The 19,759-nt window shown below is 41.4% G+C and overlaps 1 protein-coding gene across 7 annotated transcripts in view; it reads right to left on the minus strand.

Annotated features, from left to right (window-relative positions):
- The window catches only part of IFT122 (intraflagellar transport 122), a 31,781-nt gene that overhangs the window by 5,078 nt on the left and 6,944 nt on the right, over positions 1-19,759 (minus strand). For all 7 annotated transcript variants that reach the window (XM_027746423.2, XM_039378471.1, XM_039378469.1 and 4 more), the window contains 15 exons: positions 19,293-19,484; positions 18,488-18,626; positions 17,695-17,897; positions 17,088-17,225; positions 16,203-16,367; positions 15,088-15,285; positions 13,365-13,505; positions 11,623-11,676; positions 9,228-9,389; positions 6,224-6,390; positions 5,165-5,336; positions 4,501-4,603; positions 2,831-2,971; positions 1,738-1,835; positions 741-841 (listed from right to left, as the gene is read on the minus strand). In XM_027746423.2, the coding sequence (XP_027602224.1) occupies positions 741-841; positions 1,738-1,835; positions 2,831-2,971; positions 4,501-4,603; positions 5,165-5,336; positions 6,224-6,390; positions 9,228-9,389; positions 11,623-11,676; positions 13,365-13,505; positions 15,088-15,285; positions 16,203-16,367; positions 17,088-17,225; positions 17,695-17,897; positions 18,488-18,626; positions 19,293-19,484 (2,174 nt within the window). The remainder of the gene's footprint in view (positions 1-740; positions 842-1,737; positions 1,836-2,830; positions 2,972-4,500; positions 4,604-5,164; positions 5,337-6,223; positions 6,391-9,227; positions 9,390-11,622; positions 11,677-13,364; positions 13,506-15,087; positions 15,286-16,202; positions 16,368-17,087; positions 17,226-17,694; positions 17,898-18,487; positions 18,627-19,292; positions 19,485-19,759) is intronic.

Below are 19,759 nucleotides of genomic sequence, written 5' to 3' on the forward strand. Positions count from 1 at the left end.
TCACCAGTGTGAAACAGTAACTGCTGTTTAGATCTACTGATCACAAGGCTCGTTATCCAAGACTTTATGGAAGATTATACATTTGTAAGTGAGGAAGTTATGAAAAGGAAATCTAACATCCCATCCAAAGCCAGAAATTAAGTGCAACCAAGATGATCGGTTCTCCTCCTCTGGCATCCAGTGACCTTCTGGTTATCTCTGAGAGAAAGGTGCATTTCACACAGCCCAATCATGGAGCACTCTCCAGAGATTCACTGTGCACTGACAAAGCTGTGCAGATGTTGGCCTGACAGACAGCACACAGCAGCCTCATGAGAAGCAGAAGCTCCTGGGTTTCCCCTCCTTGTGCTTCAGTTCAGTGTCTTTGCAACAATACTGTTGAGATTCAAAGCCAACATCTTGTGGCAGTGACTGGTGTCCTAGAACTTGCTCCTCTGACACAGACGACACACCAGACTGGGCGGGTGGTTTGAGCTACATGATAGCTGATGTGCACAGCTTTCCAAAACTATTAAAAAAGAAAATTAAAAAAAATCAACAACAAAAAGCTAGCGTGGCTCAGCATACAATGGTTTGAAGATACTGTTTATTGCTTAGGGACAAAAGTCAGTTCCTATTAATGACAATAGCTGACACTGAAGATTCCCTCTAGGAGATCCCTTCCTTGGACCAATAGCAGTTATTCCTTTCATGTATCTCACATGATAATTCCTAGATTTTGTACTGTATCAGAAGGATACACTTTTGAGATTCCCAAAGGAGTCTCCTTTGTTAAGCTGTGAAGCAGAAACCTGGAAATATTGAAGAGGGTTTCAGGCGAGTTGAAGCTGAAAGGCTCCTCCTGTGGTATGAAAAACACAGACACAACATTTCTAAGCTGGAAAACAAACAACTCACATCACTAAGCATGAGGCATCTCCAGTACTGCATTTCTTTCATGCTGTTGCAAAAAGAGGTGTTGACAGAATATAGCAAGTGGATTTTGCATGTCTTTATCACCAAAGCTCATGCCTGATACATGCAGAAAGATCCGTGTAGCTAAACCAGAACATTTAACAGGTTATTTAAAAATGAGGCCAGGCTGCACTGCTACAGTGCAGAGTCTCCAGCGCTGTGAGGTCTGAAGTAGATTAACAGCAAAGACTCTACAGCACAGAGTCGTCTTTTGGGCAAGGGCACAGAGCAAACGTTCTCAAATCTTTTACAACAGATATTTTTACCAACAGCGATGGCAACATGACTGTAATTGCTGTAATTAGCAGGGACTCCTCACTCCTGAGGAGGTATCGCTGACACACCACCCTGTGGGAAGCCCTAGCCTGGGGATCCCTAGGGTGCCTTCCTCTGTTCAACCCTGTTTTCCCATGACTAAGGGAAAAGCTGACCCTGGCCTGTGCAGGAGCAGGGGCTTGGGTCACTGTGGGACCAAACTGATACCACCATCAAAAAGGCTGGGTGCAGGAGGTCAGCCATCAGCACAGCAACTGCTCCCGGAGTCAGGCACAGCCCTGCTCCAACTGCACTGCAGCTGTGAAGGGCTGAGGCAACACAAGTTCTTTTACAGAATGTACAGCTGAAGGCTGTATAATGAAGTAAAGTTAAATAAATAAAGTTACTATACAGTATTACTGATCTACACTCAATACTTAATTGCCTGAAAAGTCCTAGTTATTTCTGGACTCCCTAAGAAAAAAGCTCAGGAAGCATAAATACACAATTCTAAAGTGAGTATCTTACAGTGTATCTGTGAATGAAGTGATAGGCATGGTAAACTTCTGCCAAATGCTGGAAGCGATGAAACTTCTGCAACATTTCAGTCTTCTGCTGTTCATTCTCTGCGGGAGGCAAAGGATTTGATGTCAGTCTCCCAGAGGAGTCTATGAGACTCAGCTGCAAGAAAACAGCCTGTTGTGATTTTAGCAGCAGCACTTCCAGAGGAGGTATGTACCAAGTCAAGTGTGCCCCATCTATCCACGCAAACCACATGTTGCGCAGACTTGCTATTTTTCTGAGCAAACTTCTGGTCTAAAACAAGCATGGCAAAACACAGAATAGTATGTCAGTGGTTTGACACAGCCAGGGGCTATAGCTGAGCTACAGGCAGAAAGCACCAGGTGTGCATCCCTGGAAACCTCCTCCAGAACTCCAGAGTTTACAAATAAAATTAGTTTTGAAACACTCGTTTCACAAACATCAAATACACTACTAAGCCATTTGGAAAAATGTGCATCTCAAACATCTGAGGGGTGACAGATCAGCTGAATGAAAAGCAAAGGTACTTAGAGCACCAAGCAAAAGGCAGTATTCCCAATCTTTTATATTCATTATCACTAAAGTACACCTATTCTCTCCCAGTGAAACACATTCAGAAGACAAGATGACAGCTAACAAACAATGAGTTTTAACTGCTGGCAGAAATAATTTGTAAAGTACCTCACCAACCTATGTTTGGACACTAGATGTATCTTACTCTCCAACATAATCTTTTATTTACTAGCACATGAACCCTCCAGTCAACTTCTAGGCGTTGGGTGTGGTGGGGAGGTGCAGGAGGATACCTGGTCCCAGGAGGCACAGTTTTGATCCCAGCCAGATTTCAGAAGGAGCCTTATGCCTGCTGATGTTTCTGGTTTGTTTATCTGTTTTAAATGAGCACATGGGAAAACTAGGGGACTACAAAAATAGCACAAGCCCGGGTTATGCATAGCATTGAAAAACCCAGACCAAAACACCCAGCAGTGAAGCTGTGGCAGCAATGCTATCAGTGCAGGAGTTGTTTGTCTACATGCATGAGAAGGTAACAAGCACAAACTTCCTTTCAGTGACTTACCTTGGGCTATGTCTAAGCACTGCACAGAAAGCATCCAATAATAATAGGCTGCATCATTAAATCTGCTTTCAACGACAGCGTTGTGCGTGAGCTGCTCCAGCACCTTCACAGCCTCTGTCTGCCTGCCAGCCTTGTGAAACGCTACAGAACCCAAAACAAAGACAGGTTTACAGTGCAATTATATCAATTAATGGAAATTAATGTTTCTGAATTGAGACCAGTCTATTCAGTCCATATCAAATAGTCTATCCAGGGCAGGATAAAAGGGATTATACACTGGTATTTTCCTCCTTGAAAGCAGCGACGCTAATGGAACATGAGAAGCATCTGTAGGTATTTTGTGGCTTTTGCACTGTCTCAGCAGCTCTTGAGCTCACAGATTGTGTATGATGCTGGTTGCTGGAGGTTTTTTAAAAAGAAAAGAGGGAAAATACTGTGATGATTAGATCTCTGTACAAACAACAGAGATCTCCAAACACTGCAAACCACACCTTCACTCAAAACTACAATAAATTGATGTCTGAAGTTAGTGCTCTGGTGTGCAATGCTAGATACTTCGAAAGAGTACAGCTTAGACTATATCCTTCTGTCATTTACTAACAGCACCTCTTTATCTGATGCACACAGTAACATCCTGAATTCTCACTTGGCAAACACACATTTGACAAACACAGTCTTCATAGAAAGAAATGGGGCTGAGGGGGAACCAACCCCCAAAAACCCAACCCCACAGCACAGCTGCCCCTGAGTGCAGCCAGCTCAGCTCAGACCTCACACAGCCACGCGAGGATCTCGAGCTCACCCAGCTCTGGGCACCTACACTTGCTGAGCCACAGCAGCACTGAGCTTTGTGGAGCAAACTGAGACTACAACCTGCATTTAGAGAGTGCAAACTACCACACTGCCCTAAACCAGGTGCTCAAAGTGTTGGTGCCAAGACACACAGCCTAGTTTTGTGTGGAGATGGATCAGGCCTGGCTTGTTCCCCACCTGGGCCCTTAAAGCCAGTGCAGTTTCACACTTGCATGTGAGCTGGCTCAGGAAGCAGCAGGTGCACCTGTCACGTGGAGCTGCACCTGAGCAAAGGTGCTGCACTGAAACCCTGCTGCCTCCACACAGAGCTCACTACAACAGCTCCTTGCCTCTGGAACAGTTTACAGTCTGTCCACAAGATGGAAAGCTGCCAGTTCTGTTTAAAGGTAATTTCATAAACCTAACAAGAACCACGAAAACCTTAAAGAAACAGGAAAATTTTACTTGTACAAATCCCATGGTACCTAAAGACAAGGAAAAATTACATTTTCCACTCAGGTTTATAAAGATGGCTGCCATATTTCGAATTCTAGTGGGATAATAATGATATTAAGACAGTAATAATGATATTAAGACAGTTCATACTACATGCCAAATACTGTTGCTACGTGCCACACTCAGATATACAAGAAGATAGAAAATCTGGACTTGTATTTAGATGCCATTATTTTTGATAGATCCATCACATTTTCCTATAAAATCAGGAGACTTCCAGTTACTTTAAGACCAGTTTGAAAACATGGATTACATTTGGTTTTGAATCCCACTGATAAGAAACTCTCCAAGGAAGAGTCTGCATATTCTGTATTGGAGAAGTATGGAACAAATGTGGAGTCATCTGTTAGTGCCATTCTCACCTTTTTGGGCTTCTTCAAATCGATCATTCTCTGCCAGCCACTGGGCATAAGGGACATAGACATCATCTTTGAATTCAGGATGCTTTTCACTCAGAGCTAATGCCTGAGGTAAGTAAAAAATTCATTCTTAGAATACTGCATGCTTTAAACAGTTAAAGGGTTTAGATATTCCATGGGATCAATCCTTCAGCTCTAAGCAAATTCACAATAAGGTATACACAGAATAGAGAGTGTAATCCATATTTTCTCCAGTATGAAACTAATGTGTTTTAAAATAAAAAGCAATCAACAACAAAAGACAAGAAGCTAAGCATAATAACAGAATTGAAACAGGGAGACTTGAAAGTGATTATCTAGGAAATTTAGTAGATTTCACAGCAAGAGACAAAAAATATTTTTATTTTTACTGAATGCATCTTCTAAAGGAATAGAAGTAACACTATAAATGCAATTTAGATTCACTTGCAGAAAACCACACCACCACCAAACACATGCTGGCATACACAATTAACTGAAATACTCAGAATCCTTCTACAGAAGCCTCCCTCCCTGCTTCTCCCTCACTACCGTGCTGGTGTAGCCAAACATTCGTCTCCTTTTTCGTTGCAACCAGAGACAGTTAAGAAGTAGAGGTTTTTAACACAGAAATCAAGGGCACACTTACTTCTTCCCAGTGATGAGTGTCCACGTGGAGCTGGACCAATGCTTTCAGGTCACCAACCTTCATGTAGGTTTCTGCGGCATAGCCAGGGTTATCGAGTTGCTTAAAATAGAAGGCACACTTGTCCAAAGGCTCCCGCTCAGCTTTATCCAGTTTTCGAGCAATTTCAATTAACCTGGACCCAGCAGAAAGAAGGCAGATGTTTCAGATTCTGCCTTCGTGCTTTGCCTTTTAATTACTGTCATAACTTCACCTTTAATCAGCTAACATTTAATAAATAGTGTAATAGTAGTACCATGCAACACCATTTAAACAGTTTCAGTAAACGTTCCAAATGCCTTTTTTTCCTTCTACAAACTCAACCCCCTTTCTTCCCTCTTCACTCATGTGTGCAAGTCCATACCTCGGACTCTGTGCAGAGCTGTGCAGACAGATGGAAGGGAGCATGTCCTCCATGATTAAGTAACATGGGAAACACTTCTCAACCCTAACCTGAGCAAGAGACTCCCGAATAAACACCACCTGTGTGACACACAGCAAAACAGAGGCAAGGGGCCTTGCAGAGGAGCCTGGCCAAGATCTTATGGCAGCTCAGCAGATGACCCAAAGTGTCACCTACTGCAAATCGAGGAGAAATGACCAGTGACAGGAGTAGCCCCAGAATTTCTGGGGACTCGGCGCTCCAGGTGATTTCTCTACCCACTAGATGACTATCCTGAACAGCTGAAAACAGCAGCAATGGGCTATCAGGTACAATCACTGCTGTGATGATCACTGAAGCTGAAGGCATCTCTATTTTAGACAGTCTCATGCTGCAGATGAACCCATACATACTCTTCACTGCTGTAATGCACTTGTTTTTGTAATATATTTATGGCCCTACACTCTAAACATATGCAACTTTTAAAACATTTTTAATTCTAGATGTGCTTCAAATACTCAATCTGATATAAAACAAAGGCAGATACCAAACATATTTTGTCTTATTTTAAAATTATGCAGAATTAATAATAACTCATTGAGGGGTTTCTTATATTATCTCCGAGGTGACACAAAACCTACATATCCACCCAGCCGTTGTCCCCGCTGATTTCTATGGCCTTCATGTACTCGCCGGCAGAGAGGTACATCTCTACTGCTGCCTTTGGTTCATTGATGTTCTTGGCCCAGTCTGCTTGTTTTTTTATTAGCATCTTTGTGTCTTTGGGGTCTTCAGATCCCAGAAAATCCTGTAACAGTGCAATACAAAAGTCTGCATTACCTTCTGGTTACAAATGTTGTTACAGTCAAAACTCTAAAATACACAAAGGCTTTTGTAATGAATACCATGATGCCTCCTAAGGACAGAAGTACTGCATAGAGAGCAACATGGACTGAGACAGCCTTCAGCAGCTCATCATCAAGGCCCCATGTCTGGGAGGAAACAATGGCAAGTCTCCCATTTAGACAGTTTTCAATTAAAAAAAAAAAGCAGGAGATTTTGGGCAGGCCCAGAGGACAATGCAGGTGCCTCAGAGACAACTCCTGTGTCCCCACTTACTCTCTGCTGAGCCTGGTTAAGTGGATAGCAGTTATGATTTTTGCATGCTTGTCAGGAACAGGCCTTCCCAAAACACAGTCCTACTCTAAAGACTCTAACAGACTAATTCCAAGTTTCAGATTTTCTGTTGCAAGCCAAGCAGGTACAGTTTCATTCTCAAAGACGACCCAGTCCCAGCCCATGCTCAGTGAACAACAGCACATGCACTTAATCATATACTGGCATCAGGATGCCCCACCACAAATAAATTAAAGGCTGAAATCTTGTTTTCTGCAAAGACACTTGATCATTATATTTCAATATATCAAAAAAGTTCTTTTGTAAGGACAGAATGACAGCTGCTCAAAAGTGAGAGTGCCCTGAAGCACTGGTTGGACTTGTGGAAGGAATGCAAACCTGGACACTGTGATGACAACCATTTTGAAAATATTTCAACTAGTTAGTTCAGCTTCTTCTGCCACTACTGAAGCCCTGGCACCATATGGTTCACATCCGTTGACATCATGTGTCAGGAAAAAAAAAACCAAAACACTTCAACACCAGAATATTGATTAAGGGCAATTTTGTCTGTTAACAGAATAGGCTACTATCCATTAAATAGCTCCTATCAAATGAAAAATCAGAATAGAGGCGAAATGACAGGTAAGAAAAGAGTGGAAAATTACCTTAGCCTCTGGGTTTCTGGCAAATTCTGACTGAGGTTTAAAAGAAACCAAACCAAAGGCAACAAATGGGCAAAACCCCCCTCAAGGAGCACGCACACACCACATCTGCTCCACCACCGCAATTCAGCAGTTCCCCAGTGCAGCCCCGGGCCAGGGACAGAACTGCACCCCACCTGTGCCAGCTCTAACTGAGCTGCAGAGTTATATCCTGCAGCAACCCTGCTCCAGGGAACAGCTACAGAGGTATCCTGATAGCATCTAAATATGGAAAACTGGAGCGAAGAGAGAAGTCAAACAGCCTCCTTGGCACGACTTGTTTTCCAGCTTACGTCACCAAAATAAGTCCAAAATCAAAAGCTCAGCTTCTCACAGTATAAAGAGTTTTTTGTGAGTTGTCAGTAATGAATGATCTGGTGCTGTGATAATGAGCCTGTGACCAGATATCAAAGGACTCCCAACCTCTGCCTCCGGTCTGGATCCTCCATCCAGACCTCATCAAAGCCCAGCACCAGAAACCAGGTTCTGTGGGTCCCTTTGCATAATTCTGGCAACATTAAGAGAAAACAACACCAGAAAAACAACCCCCTCCCCCCCATGTGTCTTTCCTTGGATAAATAACTGGCAAACAAGGGGGTTTTAAAAGTTCTTCCATTTCCTGTGCATTCCCTGCACAAGAAGCTGCCTTCATGTGCTGTGGAGTACCTTGAATTTCTCTGCATGGAGTCACTCTGAAGGACAGGGGACATGAGAGCTCTTGCTCTCTGCTGGTTAAATATAGACATGACTACAGCCAAGAATTAAAAGATTCTTACGAAGACTTATGGGAACATTTTTCTTTATGAATTACATTTATGTTCAAGAGGAGCCAAAACACTGAAGCTAACAAAGACTCAGCAGCCAAAAATAGCGGAAGTCGGGCTTACATCAGCAAAGCCCACAAGTGTTTCTGTTGAGCTCTCAGAAGAAAAAGATCTCTCTGTAGCATAGCTTGGGGAATCTGTGCTAAAACAGTTTCTATGCATGTCATGGTGAATTCTTTGTCCTGGACTGGGCAGAATAAGGCTCTCATGAGTGATGAATGAGACTAAACAGTGCATACATTCTCAGGGATTTTGATAAGACACCATGGAAGACTTAAAAGCCAAGTAATGCTTCTTATCACCTTATAAAAACATCACTTTTTAGAACCATATTCGATTTATTTCTACATGGCAACAGAGTTTAAAAAAAAAAAACAAGACATTGAATCTTTGAAATAAAATTCCATAGTAAACAAAAATATTCCAGGTTACTATGTTATACACTTTATAAAGTGCGTTAATATAGAACTTGCTCTGACAGAAAAATATTTTTATTACAACATGGAAGTGAATTAAACACATGATGCACTCCCCTCCACTTTGCACAGGTACTACCTTATCATCTTTGGAGGACAAACAAATAAAAAGGGATCTTGAGCAAGATAATGGGGAAAAAAGAGTCATGAAAACAAAATTCTTAGTTTTTAAAAAAGGAAAATTACTGCAGATAATATCATGTAACCACACTGAAAGAGTCACCATTGGTGGTGTCCTACAAAAAAATCCAATGAAAAGCCCTGAATTTCCATGGTCACATTTGAAACTCTACAAAACACAATCTGCTGCATCGGTAGCAGACTGAAGGAAAATGCCACCATAACACCCAGGCCAGAGACATTTCCCCCCTTATAAGCCAAACAAACTCGAATCAATTAACTGAGAAAACAAGGTTGAAATTCAAAGCCCACATTTCATCCAACCTTTTTGTAGGATCACACTTTGAAAACAGTTACAGGTACATCAATATTTCTGCATGTAAATGTCCAGGCACCACGTCCTACCTTCGCGTGGTCAAACATGCGTAAGTCAGTGTACATCTCCAGGGCCAGATTTTCATGGCCACTCCTTTTGTACAGCTTTGCTGCCTCATGGAATTTTCCCTGGTAGGCATAAACATCTGCCAGGAACAGGTCATTGTTGTTCTCTCCATGTTTCTTCCGCTCCTGGAAAAATAGAAAATTTGAAGAGTGATGTAGAAAATATTCTAGATGACCTGCACCTAAGTGAGAAATAGCCATTGAGGAATTACACTTTCAAGCTTAGATTTTAACTATTAATAATTAAAAACCTGTAACGGGATATCATAATTATGCCTCTCCTACATTTCTTGTGAATTTATAATTAAAGGATTAAATCCCTTCTTAATTAAAATTAGGAAGAGCAAAATTAAATGTCACTATACAAACTAAAGTGATGAAAAATCACTTCTCTTGATTTCACACAGGAAAATGAACACATGCTATCATTATGCCAGGCTATTTTAAAAAAGGCATCTGATGGGCTCCTCGTTTTCTCCTGTACAAACTCACTAGCATATAATTTGGCAAAATTAACAATATGTGCGGGTGGGATGACAAACAGGGAGATAATTGCCAGCAATAAGCAGATTCAGAAAGTACATTAACCTGCCTCTGAATACAAACCAGTGTCACCTCCACTGTCCCCATGAGCTCATGGATTCATGTCGGCAGCAGTCGCTTCCAGAGCACCCGCACATGCTCTCCTGCTAATCAGAACTGCTCGCTCTGACTGCCTGGGAAGGGACCACGGGGCAGTGTGTGTGCAGTGCCATGGAGAACCCTGCCTGTGTGGGCAGTGCCACTGAGAACCCTTCACATGACTCAAAGCACAGCAGTACCTGAGCGCGAGGGACTTGTGACACAGACACACACACGTGGGCGAGTGTGTGTGTTTTCATGTGTGCCATATCCTGTATCTTGGACACACATCACTACCCTGCTTGGGACAAAATTATTGCTGCTGTTAGCCCACGTCATGGGCTATGGACTGAATTTAAAGAAAACTGCATGCAAGGGGAAAAGCATCCAAATTCAATCCTTCACTGCCAAAGGGGGATGAGCCATCTCTCCTCCTTGTCACACTTACTGACTGGGCAGACACTGGGCTGGTGTTGACAGTTCTCTTCAAAAACTTGGTTAAACAAATAATCAGAGGACTTGTTAAACCATTTTCTAAAGACTCCACAGAATCTTGCCAGATAGAGATGGCAGCTATATTTCCTGCTGTCACCAATTAGGAAAAAAAAGTGTCATTACTGAGGGAAAACCATCACATTAATGGAACATGTGTGCCTAGCTACATCCCTACAAGCCCTAAAAGGAATCGGATCCACCACAGGAGAGAGTGAGCGGGGTGTAAAACTTACTGCAGAAGGAGCATTTTCAAGAAGTCTGAAAGTAAGTTTATGCCTATTTACATGGGGAATCTTTCTCATTAAACAGAATATGACATGACAAATCCAGAATATCCTCAATAGATGCAGATCTGGAGAAGCATATGTGGAAAAGAAAGGATAGTACTGGTGAGAAAACACTCTCACCTACCTACCTACCCTTGAGAAGAAAAAAAAAAAACAAACAGAAAAAAGGGGGTCCTAATGCAGAACTTTGTCCTGTGTTAGAGAAAAGTTCACGGCAACCAGCTGGCATTTTGACAGCAGCAGGACAGCTCTGCAGACATGAAGACAAGGATTCTATCCTTTCAGAGAAGGTGTAAATCTATTTAGCACAAGAAAGAGGAATTCCCTTTATGCCATCTCCATGCAGATCTTTAAACATTATCAAGCCAACTTTACAGGACAAGGGTGATCCATGTCTTTTCAAGTGCTCATGACAGACAGTTATTGTTGGGTGAAATTCTATCAAGAAGTGTGAAAAGAATAGGGAGGAGGGATTAGAGCACAGTATGGAAGTGTGGAATTCCAAATTCTATTTCCAGTTGTCACAGACTTGTCATGAGACCCTGAGTTTGTCATTTCGTTTCTCTGGGCCTGTTTCTGTCTCTGCACAGAGGAGATAGTAGTAATTACCTACCTCCGGGGGGTAGGGAAAGGCTTAATGAACTCATGTTTATGAAGTATTCTGTACTAAGCACTGTCAGCACAGTAGTATTCTGCCAATTATTAATGGAATATTGAACATTTTTCCTGTTTTCCTGAAGACAGTTTCAGAGGTTCTTGTCCCACACCCTCATTCCATGGAGTTTCGGTCCTATGACTGGAACCTGAGTCACCTCTGCTAATCAGGATTTTTCACTCCAAACACATCTCCAACAGTCAGAAGCACTATCCAAACAAAAGTCCCTCCAAACCAGTAAGTACTGATTTTGGCACAGTAGTAAGTGCTAGAAAATACACCATCTTGAACACTCTCTTACCTCTATGCTGCTGATCAGTTCTAAATATCGAAGGTCTCGTACCCTGGTAAATGCCTATTGAAAATAATAGAAGAAAAAAGAATAAAAGACATTAGCTTGAAAAGCCAGAAAAATCCAAATACTGTTATGCATGAATCAAGGTGTCTTCATGCAAGTAGGACAGGCAGAACTCTGCTGGGTTTGGGTTTGTGCAGTCCTGAACCTGAAGGGCTCTGACTACAACTGCGTCCAGAGTCGTTGCAGTAAACAAGGCAAGGTACAACCCAAACAGCTCAGCATTGACCAGGAGCAGCACAGCAGGGACTGGGAGCTGAGTGTGTCAGTCCCCCAAGAAATACAAAGTGGCAATTAAAATATGACATCCTTTTATTCTGGCTATTTGATAGCTTCTCCATTTTGATGCAAGGTGTGATACAGACAAGGAAATTTCAGGAAAGTATTACAAGGCAGGACACATAATTGATCGTATTGTCAACGCCTGCTGCACATACTTCTGGTTTTTAAACCATTCTCAAAATCCAGCATGAAAGGAGCTCAGAGAGAGGAAAGGAAGAAGACGATAGAAGTACTGCAAGACAGTGTAATATCTCTGCAAATGGAGATAAATGTGCAACTCAAAGTCTCAAGTGGCAAAGTCACGTGCGAGTTGCAGCAGCTCAGCACTTATTCCTGACATGCATCACAAAACAGAACTTTAACTCTTTGGGCTGCACATTCAAGACTTCCAACCAAACTAATGCTTAAGGGGGCACAGAATATTCTGCTTACATCGGATCGGACTAGGAACTATGAGAGCCTTTAAAGTCAAGAAGCTGCTTTTGTTCGAATTAATCCGCTCTAATTCTAAGAGGGCACTACTTTAGCATTCCAAGGAGGCACTCAAAATTTCTTTTTAAGAGTATGTATTTGCATAAAGCCATCCATGGAACTGGAATTATTCTGATGCCTACACTTAAGAAAAAAAAAAGCATTTAATTTCCTTTTAAAAAAATCCGTTATTAAAAGATGCCTATCATTACAGGCCATACACGGTGTATTTTTAGTGTTTTGTCTTTCATACAATATTCATGACACTGAACTCAGTTCGCCCTCTCTTATTTGAGCAGAGGTGGTGAAAGAAAATAGGGAAGTATTTTACGCCATAGAAAACTTAATTCTTCAGTCTATGCCCATTCATAGACCACTCCCCAAAGCAAGGCATGCCAGGCAGAAAAGGACTGAAATGATGCCTTCTCATCACTACTGCCTTCACAGAACGTTAATGGGTAGATAACAAAGAATGAGAAATCTCCGAACATGTACTGAGGTTGTATTAAATATTTAGGGGGAAAAAAAAGGGCAAGTTTATAGCACGGGGGATGGTGGGGGGACAAAGCCAGCTGAGCATCCTCTGCTGCCACCCGGTGGGCACTGCTGAACTGTTTCCAGTTCTGCTTCCCTAAATTCATTAACGCATTTTCCAGTTGAAACCATTTTCTTTGCATTGAACACTTTGATCTAGAACATGGTATTTATCTAGAAAGATACATTAGATTTCAGTTTAGAACGTCATCTCAACATCCTGAGTATATAACAAACCCATTTGTTTGTGGAACAACAAACACGCTAGACACAAGCAAGACAGTGAGCCAGGAACACCACTTGTATTCCAGTCATAAAACATACATTATACACACACACAGATATAAATATCTAAATGTAAAACCCAAGCTTTCTACTAAATGAGTAAATAACTGCTTTACCTTTTTAGCAGTTTCAAACTCCAGCCCTTCCAAGGCTTCCATGGCCAGCTCTCTCCAGTCAGCATCAGTCACTCCTAAACACGCAATTTGATAGGCTTCTTTAAACATTTTTCGTTCCAGATATTGATACATGGGTGCAGACTGAGGATTGCCAAGGAAAAAAAAAATGTATTAGAAAGCATAATACTGAGATATATTAGTGAAATTCTCTACATACATTGGGAAAAAAAAGATATATTCTAATCATAACCATTACAAGCTGCCCGGAGAATAAACATCTGGGTTTTGTATACAGACAGAATAGCATTCTGGGGTGATTATTATCATATTTAGACAAGCTGGGTTAATTACATTAGAAACTCATCCATGTTGAAATCTTCAGTTCCTTAAATTCTAGAAAGTAAAGAATGTGAATTCTTCAGGGCATTGGACATGCTAAATATGATGTTGACTGTGCTTTTTCAGTACTATGGAAGCAGAGCAAAGGAGGAGCAGTGTACTCTCAAAGGCCAAGAGCAAGCATAAGTGGCACCACTGCCTGGTGTGATGCATCCCTGGAAACATCCAGACACACAGGAAGAGGCTCCATGGGGAAGTAACCCTTCTGCACCAACACTGATGACAAAGCTGTTCTACCAAGACTGTGACTAATAAGCCCAGAAGACACCCAGGCCCTCAAGGACCTGCCCTAAAGGGAATTTAAAAGGGGAACTGCCAACTGCTGCATGGTGACACACACACAGATGGATGTGGGTCTTCTGACACAGTTTGACCCTCTGAGTGAATAGGGAGCACTGCAGCACCACTACCTTAACCTGTGTCTTCAACCACAGCAGAATGTTACTGATTTTTATGTTATTTTTATCAATTTATCTGAAAATTGTACACTCTTTGGTACTCCCTCCCTCCAAAGCATAGCTTTGGAAAAGCTGCCTCTGTGACACTGCACAATATTTCTGTGGCACCTTGGTATTCTGCAGTGTGCCAAAGGCAGACAGGAATGTTCCAGGCCTGGTGACCCTGTGGTTGCCCACCACTCCAGACAAGAGCCTTGGTAAGGACCTGTATAGGGCCTCAGGGGACAGAGGAGTCTGTAACACACCTGTTCACCAGTCAGTACAAGACAGGGCATTCTGCCTCCTGCATTGACCCTCAGCAGCAAATCCTGCCCAACCTTTTTTCTTTGTTTTGTCTTTTGGATTGTTTTAGACCCTTCCATTGCTTCTCATGACACAGAAAACAGCATTTTATGGAAAGCAATCCATAAATTTAGAATATAGACTACTCATGTACCATACATTCAGACTAAAATATACAGTTTAAATATTGCCTAAACACGTCTCGGTGAAGCAACAGTAAGACAGTATTTGATGTACTTATAAGAAAAATGAAATTACAACTGGAGAAAAGTTACATAGAAAGAATACAGTAAAAATACTCAAGGAGGTAAGGCCTGCACTAAATGAGATTATGTGCATTTGCAAGTAGAAAGGGAGAATTGGAAACAACAATTATCAACAGCAAAAGGGAAGTTATCTTAATTAATGCTGAAGAAACAAAAATAAAATAGATCACACAATATAACTTAAATAACAATGAAGAAAGTGTGAACTACAATCATTTTAGTAATGGAATACAAGTAAATCTCAGAAAAGCTTCTTCACTTGCTAAACATCCATGTTTATGAGATATAAAGCAACACTTAATGAGATTAAAGGATTACCTGCGGAACTTCAACAGCTGACATAGAGAAAGCATGAAGGCAAAAGATCTTGGAGCCATTGTAACCCACAACAAAGCCTTGCAGTTTTTGCTGGTGGACAGGGAAGTTACTAGCTTTGATATTGAGATATCCTCCTCCAGAAAAGCAAAGCATATCCTCACACTGGGTATTCCAGGCCACGCTGTTAGCATTGGGTTCCTAGAGAGCAAAACAACTCAGGATTACAACAGATGCAATCACATCTTTCCTAATATGCCTCCTTCAGCTAGAATGTTTGATCTAAGACAGCCTGGTGTGTATACACACTGATTATTTCCATTTTTAATATCCTACAGCCTAGTATATTCCTAAACAGATTCACAGGGATGTATTTTATATTTTAATACACAGCTGTAATTGTCTTGCCTTTAATGTATATTGAATATATATATATATAACATATATATTCTATATATATATATGTAATATATAATGAATATAATATATATTCATTTACTAATGATCTCTACTATCAAACTGTAGAACATAAAACCAAATTCCACAATAATGGAATCTGCTAGTTAGCAGATTTAATTGATCATTTCTCTGCTCATTACACAAAGGAAGTTACAGACCCTATCCTTGCAGCACTCCATACTTGCGATCCAGTGTGCTCTGAAAACATTTAAGCAACATTAATGAGTGACTGCTAAACTGCCAATGAAGGGAGCATTATCATGATTCCTTTTATAGCCTAGGAATACACGACAAACAAAGATGTTTAGACTTTAATTCTGTTCATACAAATGATAAAACCAAAATGCTCATTTACTGTAATGCTTCAGAGGGAAAGAAGAGAGAGCTCTAAATTAAACTGAAAAGGTCACATGTCTCAGTGCTTTTTATTCAGCTGTTGCTCACATACATCTCCTGTCTTCTCATTACCTCTCTACCACCTCTGAAAGGGTGGTTTGGACAAACAGATCACAGTCAAATCCTACAACATGTCATTAATAGTTTAAATGACAGTTACATGAATTTCTGCACAGCAACACTTTGGGGATGTTCTGTGCTTGGAATTACTTCCTGCCCTCCTGCCCCACCTTTAAAAAAACCCAACAGCTTTTAATTTTTACCTGAAACAACAACTCTTTGGTATGAATGTCATAGACAAGGCAGGTGTCGTTCTCATCCACCACAGCCAGCTTTTTGCGCGACGCGCTCATGTCCAGGCAGCGCACGGCCGTGGATTGCTTCAGCAGCACGATCGGGAAGGGGTTATCCACGAAGATCTTCAGGATCTACACAGGTGTGAAACAAAGTCACTCCACCCATTTTTGTCCCTAAAACTAGAAACAGCGTAACAGAACAAATTGCGGTGCTGTTTAAAGTGTGCAATTGCAAGTTTTTTTCAGAGAGAAACTGTGAGCTAAGATTAAGTAAATGCTTCCAGTTTGAGGTCTCTTGAGCAGACTGGCTGCCACAACATGCCCTAGGTTGCAAGCCTATACAAATAAATCAGATGCTACACACCTGGATTCTTAATGCTCCACTAGTTAAACAGTTACATTAATACAGGAATATATAACAGATGCACACAGGATCTCAACTTCCTCTCTATCAATACCTCAGAGCTCCAGTTTGACGTTTCCAGCTGCCACCCGGCGTGTGAAGCAGACAGCACTTTCACCTGAGAACACCCACACTCTCACAAGTGTTCAGGAGAGCTGTACACACCCCCAACACCCACCAAAGGCAAACGTGCTCTCAGTTCAACGAGAATGCAATTGTTCTCAGTTCATCCTAACAACTCAGAGACTTCAGACAAAATTAAACATATTTGTATTAATTTTACTGTCACAGAATATGAAAGACAGAAGTAAATAATTTTTAATCCCAAGATAAGACTGTGTCAAAATTCTAGGTTGTAAAACAGCCTGCTGCTTTTAACATCTCCCCCTAGGAGCACAGAACAGATTTTATTTGCAGTGAAAAGACACATACCAGACATGATGTGTTACCTGACCATTCTTTAGGCCAACTAAGAGGCCTTCTCTTCCTGGGGGTCCTCCAATTACTTTAATGTAACGAATAAGAGATTCCATCAACCATTCTCGTTCTTTAACACCACTAAATGAGAGGCACTGCAATCTCTTCTCCTAAGGACACAGCAAGATACAAAATACAGCCTGGAGGTGAAGATGAAATCTGTATCTGATGTCCTACGTTTATACCTATACCAGCAGATGTGCCTACTTTTACATATAAAAATCATACAGTCAAATAGTCAATTTAACGGGGTGAATTCCTTAAGGTTTTCCAATGCTATGAACAAACGAAACCAAACACTCCCAATCTTTTTCTAGTAGTTCTCTCCCACCAAAAAGTTCCTTTGGATTCTATGTTAATTTATCAAATTCACTACACAGACAGTTTTACTGAACCAGAGCCACCTGAGCTGTGCCTCAGCAACTGCCCAGCAGCATGTCAGTGCTGCATAGCACAAAAGCACTGCCTTCAAAAAGCTGTAACAGATCCCATGGGACAGTCATGTCCTGCCAGCCACTGGGACAGCTGTGTTCAACTCTGAACACACCCCAGGACTACTCTAGCTTTTAAGGCACATACCTGGCATAAAATAATGTGATCTGAACACACCACCAGCAAGTTACACTCAAATTTCTTTACAATCTTTTTCTTCACCCGATAGTGCATATCTGCAGAGTCATCCGAGTACAGCTCATAAATCAGGATTCTCTCTGGCATCTGGATGGCTAATCTGTTTTTGTAGATTGCAATTTTTTTCACAAGCTCTCTGCCTTTTATTCTAACTAGAAAGAAAAAACACCAAAACAATTCAGTATAAGCTGACACAAAAATAAGAGATACAGAAATCAGACAACTAATACATTAAAACCGAATCTCTCTAAAGCACCTTTAACATTCAAAGCACATTCTTGCTCAGATATGTTTGTTGTTCTGCACCTATGTAATCTACTATCCCCGTCATAGTTTATCACCCTGTATGATTTGTCAACAGCACATTCTGGAGCAGTACTTTGATTCCTTGCCATAAAAAGCCAGCAGATATGAAGAAACAAAATCAGCTGAAACTCTTCTGGCTACAAGTAAGGAAAAAAAAAGTTAAATATGATGTATTTTTATCTCATTTTCAGAGATTAAAACCTTGTTTTCAGAGCCCCTGTCCCTCCCAATGCCTTTTCCAATCCCCACATCTTTCATTAAACTTGTCAGTGCTGAGCCTCCACAGTCCAAGTTCACACTCACCTCCTGCAAACTGTGTTCTGCAGTTTGACTGCCAAAGTAACAAAAGTCTGTCAGATACATGCAGAGTATATTCCAAGTGTTCTGATGGATATCAACTAAAACCCAAAACAAACTGAGCAAAGCCTGGAATTACCTTTTTGTTCCGTGATGAGGTGCTGGACAATAACGTCAGTCATGCTGTCCCTGTAGGCGTAGCGATCCTTATAGAGGCCATGGACAGTGCTGAAAATCAGCTGGTAGAAGGAGATTGTGCCATCCTGGCATCCTACTGCCTGAACACAGGAAGAGAATAATTTTAGCTAATTGGTACATGTAGATGAGAATTGGCAAAGTGTGTGGTATTTATAGGAGCACCACGTCCCTTTTCCTGCATAATGTATAGACGGATACCAGTTACAGCTGACTTGTGCTTAACCATGGTAAAAGTGCAAGGCAGAATGAGGACTGATCTCATCACACACCACAGAGACCACCATGCTGGGTGGGGGGCTTAGGTTTACTTGGTTGGTTTTTGGTTAGATTTTTTGGGGGGTGGGAGGTGTTTATTTTTAAATTTACTTTGATTCTCTTCTCACTTGTACAGGACTCAGAGTGCAGCATTTCAGGTTGACAGTTGCCCTGTAAGGCATTTTCTTCCCATCATGGAATTAGATTTGGTCAGTCCAGAAGTTATTAGCTGACATTTTTAATTCTTTTTCCCTTCTCTTTTTTAATCAAAATGCAGTGAAAGCAGGTGTTATGCTCCCTACATCCTTCTTACAGCCCAGGCTTCACTTCTGCTGGATATTTGTAATTCCAGTGACAGTTCTAGGACCTCCCTAGACACTGCTCAGGTTCTGCTGCCTCAGTAAGAATGGCTAAACTAAGCAACTGAGTTTGAAATGTATGGTCTTACCTCAGGTGACCTGTGGAAATGTCAGAGAAATGCCCCTACTCACCACATAGTTGGAGTCTGGTTTAACTTTGCAGGTCCACACCCAGCTGTTCTGCTCTCCCAGGGTGCCCAGGCGCACGCCGTCCTTCGTGAAGAGAGAAACCTGCCTGTCCGACCCTCCCAGCAGGAGATACTCTCCTTTGGTAAAGTAGCTGACACAGCACGGATCAAAACTGAGCTCTCTGTCCTTCCCAATCTACAAGGCAAAATAAAACAAAAAACATCAAAAATGTTAATAAAAGGATCATTTCATATTTTCTGAAGGCAACAAGTGCCATCACTGATACCATTTGTCTCATCTATGCACAGCTTTTCAATACCCAGAACCACTGGCTACCTTAAGATTCCCAAAGGCAGTTCTAAAATATGTCCAAGAATCCTTCCAATCACAAACCAGTTTGCTCAGAATGCAACAACTCACAAAAGCCCTTTAACCACTGAAAAAAATACAAAGATGTTCTCTACAGACCA

The sequence above is a fragment of the Pipra filicauda genome, unplaced genomic scaffold (assembly GCF_003945595.2).
Source record: "Pipra filicauda isolate LSUMZ 115617 unplaced genomic scaffold, ASM394559v2 scaffold139_size1960392_pilon, whole genome shotgun sequence".
Lineage (NCBI taxonomy): Eukaryota > Metazoa > Chordata > Aves > Passeriformes > Pipridae > Pipra > Pipra filicauda.